General features: G+C 28.7%; 1 protein-coding gene across 1 annotated transcript; it reads left to right on the top strand.

Moving 5' to 3' along the window:
- The first annotated feature begins 1368 nt into the window (after nucleotides 1-1368).
- On the top strand, nucleotides 1369-7681 carry LOC129317315 (wall-associated receptor kinase 3-like). Its single transcript, XM_054961664.1, has 3 exons — nucleotides 1369-2230; nucleotides 4787-4909; nucleotides 6483-7681. The coding sequence occupies exons 1-3, from the start codon at nucleotides 1369-1371 to the stop codon at nucleotides 7679-7681; spliced, it is 2184 nt and encodes a 727-aa protein (XP_054817639.1).
- Nucleotides 7682-8024: the final 343 nt, after the last annotated feature.

An 8024-nucleotide genomic window follows, 5' to 3' on the forward strand; every position in this document is an offset into this window, starting at 1 on the left:
CATATCCCCGAAGACTTTGACTTGTCCAAGTCTTCTTTTAGAAACACGCCATTTGATGAAGGATTTGTTTGATTTTCTTATTTTTTACGTTTAAAAAACAAAATTTTATTTTTAAAAAATTAAAAGTTATTTAGGTAAAATATTTTATAAAAAAATACATTCTAAAAGTATATTTAAACAGTAGTTGAAAGTAAATTTTTAAAATATAATTATTTGAAGCTTTTAAAAAATGAATTTAAAAAGTAAAATGTTATTTGATCATACTATCTCAAATTTAATCTCTTATTTTTTATTTCAATAATAATAATTAGGCATCACATTTTTAGCATTTTAAATTAAATAATTAATCATATTAATTTTTAGCATTAATGTATAATAAAAATTACAAATCTTTATCACATTTTTTAAAATTACAAATTAAAAAATAAAAATAACTAGATATTAAATTTTTAGCATCATAGATAAAATTTATGTTATTTAAAATCTTTATCACATTGTTTAAATATTTTAAATATATTATATTTGTATAATAAAAATTATAAATCATCATAAATTAATATCCTTTTTGGTAATTGTATATTCAAAAGCATATTTTACTATCACAAACCAAATAACTTTCAGTGTACCAAACTAATTTTTAAAAAAATATATCCAGATATAAATTTCATTACAAGAACTAACTTTCACTAAATTAATTTTACCAAATAAACTTGCACCAAATAAATTTTTGACAAACTGAAAATCAAACACACACAAATTTCGCAAAGTGATGAAAGAAGCGATTAATTATTATAGACCAGTACTGTATATTAGGCAGAGCATAACAAGATAGTTTGAATAAATCTAAAAGAGTTTAGCCTTGGGTTTGGGAGTTTAAATAATTTTCTTTACTTGAGGTTAGGCTGTATGAATAAGATAAAAAAATTCAAGCCAACCCTGAACTGAAGAGTTTAACTTGAATACCTAAAAATTTTTATTATTAATAAAATACAACAAAAATTATATAAAAATTGAAAATTTTAATTTTTTAAAATATAAATTAAAATTGATAAAAATAAAATGAAATAATATTTTAAATTTCAGGTATTTGTGTGTCAGTACCAATAAGCTCGATATATGCTAGGTTTTGTTATATAAGTTTTTTTATATTTTCGTATTCAGGTGCCCTGACTCTAATCTAAATATATCTAGTCCAGTCAAGCAGTGTGCTTCCAGTACGGACTCTAACTAGTGTAGTTTCACCGCTAAACTGGGGCCGATTCATAAATTGCGGGGACACAACATTTATGTCATATGGTATTTAAGTAACTTGGTTAGCTCTCTGGAATCCATCAGAATGCAGAGAATTACCATCACATGCCATAAACAATGGGTTTAAGTGCATTATTGCTTTTGAGATTGGCACTAGTTGCCTTCACCCTTGTAGCAGTGGTAGCAGAACAAGAATCGAAACCAGACTGTGATACTAAGTGCGGGGACGTGACCATCCTATATCCCTTTGGCACAAGGGAAGGCTGCTTCAAAGATGAAGCTTTTCATATAATCTGCGACAAAAAGAAGAACCAGCAGCAGCAGAATCCGATTCCATATTTAGGAGCAAACAACACTTTCCAAGTCCTCAACATCTCCGGGGATCGTAATGAGCTGCACGTCTCTGTCCCGGTTCAATCTGGTTGCTATAATCCCAATGAAACAAATTATTGGAGGAAAACTTATTTAACGCCTCACAAGTTTGCCATCTCCAATAAAATGAACAAGTTCATCGTAGTTGGCTGTTACACCGTCTCTTCCCTCTTTGACCGCAAAGAAAATAAGTATAATGGCTGCGAAACGAAATGCACTGATGAGTGGAGATCCGTGACTGTTAAAACTTCCTCTGGCTTTTGTTGCCAGACCCCTTTCGACCGAGCCCTTACAAATTATTCTGTTAGTCTTTTTAATTTCTATGATGGCTCGAACGTTTCTGAGAACTTCGTGCCTTGCAGCTACTCATTTTTTGCAGAGACTAATGAATCTTTCAAGTTTTCGTACAAAGATCTCCAGAGTCTAGGGAAAAGCAACAGATCTACTGTGGTTCTCGATTGGGCTGTTGACAGTAAGAAATCTTGCGGTGGAGCTTGCAAAAGTAAAGAAAGTAGATGCGAAGAATCGGAGAGTATCAGTGGCTACTACGTCTGCAAATGCAAACCAGGGTTCCAAGGAAACCCGTACCTCTCCGATGGTTGCCAAGGTGATTTTATATTTTATAAATTACCCTCCCAATAATTTTTTTTCTATTTTCAGATATAGTTTTTTATGATAAAATAAAATGGTAGTTAATTACAAGTAGACTTGGCAATATAAGTTGAGCACTTAACCAGTTTGGCAGTGCCGGTGCTAAGAGTCTAAACGGATGTCCAGATCCCATTTATAAAGGCCTTTATAGACCTTTTGAAAATGGTTCAGGGGTCATTCAGGCCTTGGATTTTTTTTATGAAAAAATTATAAATAGACCTCATACAATATATTTATTTATAAATAAGTCATGTAAAGTTAAAAAACTGCATTCAAATTACTTGAGATTTAAGTGTAACTAGATTTAACACCGATAAAAACAGGAATATTAACCCTTTATCTGATTCAAGGAAAATGAAGGGAAAGGAAAAAAAAATTCTAATGAGTTCAATTGATTTAAAAAAAATGATATTATAAAATTTTGAGAGAAAATATAAGAAGAAAAAGTTAAAAAAAATTAATTTAAAACTTTCAACCCAACTTCTTCAATTTTCAAAATTGAGTCCATTAATCCCCTCCATTTCCCTCAAATAATTAATAATTATAAACAAGAGTTGGACCTGGCAAACTAGACTAATTTTTCGCACCATGATGAATTAAGGTTTAATTTTTTGTTGAAAAATATGCAATTTAAAACTTAATCTAATAACATATCTAAAATTATTTAATAATATTTTTAATGAAAATCTATTTAATTTAACTTTAAAAAATTAAATTTAGGATACACAACTCTTAGAAGGAGGAAGAAAAATGTGGGTCACCTCAAGATATATTTCCAATTCTGGCCCACTTGTTGGTGAAAAGAATTTCAGGCCACATATTTTTTTTCATGACTTTTTTTCCTCCCTCAATTGCCAATTAGGACTATAGTTTCGCTTTGATGGTAATTATAATTACAACGGAGGGAGATTTGTGGTTAGGGTCTAAAGATAATACTTTTCATATTAAGTTGGCTTTTACTTACAAATGCAACATCAAAAGTTATAAGAAAAAATTCATAATTAATAAGTCAAATTTCTTATTTAACATTTGATATAATATAAATAGAGTGTTCATAAAATTAATTACGTCTACTTAATGCTATAATTGATCTAACTGGAATGCAAGGAAATTATAGAGCTTGTTTTTTATATTTAAATATTTAGCCTATGGCTTGTTTAAGATTAGATTTAATTAATAAAGTTATGACAATTAATTTGGCTTTCATTTATAACTATAACTTCGCCATTTACAAATAAAAATTCATAATTTACAAATCAAATTTATTGTCTAATGCTTGATATAACATGGAGTCTTCGTGAAATTAATTATGCATGCTTAAAGCTATAATTGATCTAATTAAAATGTAAAATTTGTAATTCACTATTTAATTATAACCTTAAATAGACATGATTAACTCTATAGATACTTCATGTTATATCAAGCATTAAATAAGAAATTTAATTTGTGAATTATAAATTTTTACTTATAAGTTGTGAAGTTGCAATTGTAAGTGAAAGCAATATTAATAGAGATAATATTGTCTTTACACTCTAACTTTAAATTACACTCAAAATTTAGAAACTTAGCTCTAGTTTTTTAATTTTATGAAACTTATTTGTAAATAAATCTCTTGTATCTATTCATAAATTTTTCAATTTTTTTCTCTTTTTTCTTTTGATTATTAGATTTTATATAAAATGATGTTGATATCTTACCATGATAAAATTGTGTAGTTTCGCTTTTTTTAATACTTTTCACATAAAATAATAAATCAAAACTACATCATTTTATTTTTATAAGACATCAAAATGTCTTTTAATTTTATAAGATTTAATAATAACATAAAAAAACAATGAAAATGTTAGGGCATTAATATATGGGATATTAAACACTCCAAGCTATTATAAATATTAAGTCTAGTAGAGGAGGTTGGTTCTTCAAAATACAATAAACCAATGTTATAATCCTCAGCAGAACAGGTGCCACATAGGACCATTATGAGTGAGAGAGAGAGAGAGAGAGCCCAAAACATAGCTTGTGGTCTGTAGACTATGGATCTTGTCAAGGATTTGGAAGCCATTACTCACATTACAGTTGATAACTGGAGATCATATCAGGACACATGTTCTTATCAGAATATTAGGGCATGTTTGACAATCTATTTTAAAAATAACTTTTTATTTTTTTAGAATAAAAGATAAAAAAATTTATTTGGTGACATGTTTTTAAAAAGTATTTTGAAGAATAAAAAAATAAAATATTATTCTGGGAAATAAAAAAATAGAAATATCTTTTAGGTGTTTTGGGATTATTGCTCTAGGGAACAAAAGAGAATGAAAAAAAAACTTATTTTTATTATTTTTTTCTTAAAATATATTTTACAAAACATCAATTCTCAGAATAATAAAACAAAAACAATTTTAAACCAACTCCTAATTACTTTTGTTGATTTTTACATTATTATAGCATACAAAATAGGGGTTTTTCTATAATATATATTAATTGTGCTACAATGTCTACGTGACTTCAGATGTGGATGAGTGCCTCGACAAATCCTTACATGATTGCATCGATCAGAATCATTGCCACAATTTTGATGGTAGCTACAAATGTGACTCTGGAAAGGAGTGGCTTATCATTAAAATCTCAATAGGTAAGACTACAGATTAAGAACTGTCTCTCTGAATTTTTTTTTCTTTCAAAAAAAAATACGCGATCCCAATCTATAAGGCAAATTTGTGATGAAATTATGCATATCAAATTTAATATTTTTTAAAATAAAAATATAAACTTTTAAAAATAACCTTCATTATTTAATATTTGATTCGTCCCAATTATAAATCAATTTTGAGGGTATTTTGTTGTCCCAAAATGAAATACAATTTGCTAAAAATAATATTTTATTAATAATAATTTTTTAATATTACCCTTCAAATTGAGAAAGAATGAGATGATTGTAGTGTAATAATTAAGTGTGTAAATTTAAAGTTATCTTAAATTAAAGACATTTTTAAAAGTTTATATTTTTATTTTAAAAAAGTAAGTATGCAAAGGGCTATTATTGGGTTTTATTTGTATGCATAATCTTATCTCAAATTGTTTTATAATTTGGAACAGAAAAATATAACTTTAAATATACACACTACAATCATTTTAATTTTATCTCCATTTGATAATTAATATTGAAAAAGTATAATTAATGATACTTTATTTTTCATCAAATTACCTTATTTTTTGGGATGATAAAATATTCTCAAAAATTGTCTTATAATTTGGGATGAAAGGAGTAGCATTTAAAATGACACATTTTTAAATATCAAATAAGTGTATAAAAAATTACATTACAAATAAGAATTTGTACTTGCTACTTGGACTAATTACTACTTTATATTCAAAATATATTTTGATATGTCAGCAAAGGTAAGACAGTCATCATAACTATGAAATAGTGAAATAAATTAAAATAAATGAATGTTCAATTGTGCATAAATATGTATCATGCATAAGAGTCCGTCCATGCAGAACGCTTGGACACTAAACTTGTATATTTAAGGTCTTTTTTCTAATTAAATTTCAGAAGAAGTAGATTTATTTTAATTTAAAAATAATTAAGTTGTAAATTTTAATAGCATTAATTAGTTAGTGACAGGATAAATAATTCATTAAAAAACTACCCAGTGTACAACAAGCCATTAAGCTTGCAAGTTTTTTCTTTGGTTTATCCACACATGGAAAACTGAAAAAAAAATTCAAAATTTAAAATCATAGCAAATAACCAATGAGCCGTGGCTCAACTGATAAGGAGTTGTGTTAGTTTAACCTATGGTCTCGAGTTCAAGTTTTGGGTATACAACTATGTTAAATATTCATTGGGAGAGCTTTGCTACCCATGTGATTCTACCCGGCTCGACCCATAAATAATATGTAATTGTATCAAAAAAATTATAGCAAATAGATTTTTTTTCTAGTTTTAAAAATTTAACATATTTAAAAAATAAATATATTTTAGGTTATTAAATAGCAGTTTGTTTTAATGACTTTTAACTATTTAGCATTGTTTATCTTAAAGTCACTGCCATCTTTTAATGGTTAGATTAGGACTTTGTGCTGGAGAGTGATTGGAAATTATGAACAGAGTATTAGCATCTTTACATACGTTAAAATCAAAATTCAGAAGCTTCATTTGCTGAAAATATCACATATTACATTTATTCTATGGCATGTAGGTGTTATTATAGCTTTGTTGGTTGCCTTCACACTGCTCTCTGCGTTATGTTGGGCACAAAAGCAAAGAAGTCTGAAACAACTAAAAGAAAGAAATTTTGAGCAAAATGGAGGAAACTTGCTTCTCCAACAATTTTCTCAACGACAAGGATATACTGAAAGGGCCAGGATCTTTACAGAAGAAGAGCTTAAGAATGCCACAAATAACTTTGATGAAAGTAGGATTCTTGGTTGCGGAGGACAAGGCACGGTTTATAAGGGTACGTTGTCAAACAATACACCTGTTGCCATTAAAAAGTCTAGAGTTGGAGGGGATCCCCAAAATATTAAAAGTTTTATCAATGAAGTATTTGTTCTTTCTCAAATCAACCATCGGAATGTGGTCAAACTTTTGGGATGTTGTCTTGAAACTGAAGTGCCTTTATTAGTTTATGAGTTTGTAGACAATGGCACCCTTCTTGACCACCTAAGCCCATCAACAAATGATTGTTCTATTACATGGAAGACTCGACTAAGAATAGCTGTAGAGACTGCAGAGGCCATTTCATATTTACACTCTGCTGCTTCTATTCCAATTATCCATCGAGATATTAAATCTGCCAACATACTATTAGACCATGACAATAGAGCAAAGGTATCTGATTTTGGAGCTTCAAGAATTGTCCATCTTGATGAAGCTCAAGTTGCCACTGTGATCCAAGGAACAATAGGATACTTAGATCCAGAGTACCTCCAAACTGGCCAATTGAATGAAAAGAGTGATGTTTACAGTTTTGGGATTGTGCTTGTGGAACTACTCACTGGAAAAAGAGCATTTAAATTCAATAATGCAATGGCTAATCACTTTGTGTGTTCAATGAGAGAAGACCGCTTGTGGAAAATTCTTGATAAGCGTGTGCTAGACCAAAAGGAGAATGCAAAACAATTGAAGGAAGTAGCCTTATTGGCACAAAGGTGCATTAGAGTTAATGGAGAGGAAAGGCCAACAATGAAGGAAGTAGCAATGGAATTAGAGGGTCTAAGAGCGATGGAAAAAAATCTTCAAGAAAAGGAGAAGGATATGATGGTAGAAGAAAGTGAACACTTACTTGGTCATTTTCCTAATGATGGATATGGGAGTGCTAGTACAAGTATTTCAGTTTCAAGTTATGCTAGAATTCAAAAGCAAATTGCCTTTGAGATTGTAGATGGAGGGCGATGATTTTATATTATTAGTAAATGCATTGTGTTTCAAATAGTCTTGTGTATTTATATAAGATATATACAATGGAATGTGAAGATAATATCTCAGTTATTTTGCAATTAATTACCATGAATTGCAAATGGATGGGTGGAATAAACTCTTATTACCTTTACTAAGTTTGTCTCTTATTGAGTTGAAATTATTTTCTTATTGTCCTTATAGGTGTTGCCAAATTTTATTCCACCATTGTTGGCTAAAATGGCATCAGTAAGATGCAGTATCGGATGCTTTAATTTTGAAAGAATAATTGTGAAATCTCAAAAGAGGAAATTAATAACAATTGAATCTTTATTAAAATTTT

Source organism: Prosopis cineraria, unplaced genomic scaffold (genome assembly GCF_029017545.1).
Source record: "Prosopis cineraria cultivar Desert tree isolate PC_DT_omini unplaced genomic scaffold, ASM2901754v1 PC8, whole genome shotgun sequence".
Lineage (NCBI taxonomy): Eukaryota > Viridiplantae > Streptophyta > Magnoliopsida > Fabales > Fabaceae > Prosopis > Prosopis cineraria.

Coding starts and splice junctions, on each gene's coding strand:
- LOC129317315 (XM_054961664.1), top strand. CDS start 1,369: ATGGGTTTAAGTGCATTATTGCTTTTGAGATTGGCACTAGTTGCCTTC. Junction 2,231..4,786: donor CCTCTCCGATGGTTGCCAAG/GTGATTTTATAT, acceptor ACGTGACTTCAG/ATGTGGATGAGTGCCTCGAC. Junction 4,910..6,482: donor TATCATTAAAATCTCAATAG/GTAAGACTACAG, acceptor TATGGCATGTAG/GTGTTATTATAGCTTTGTTG.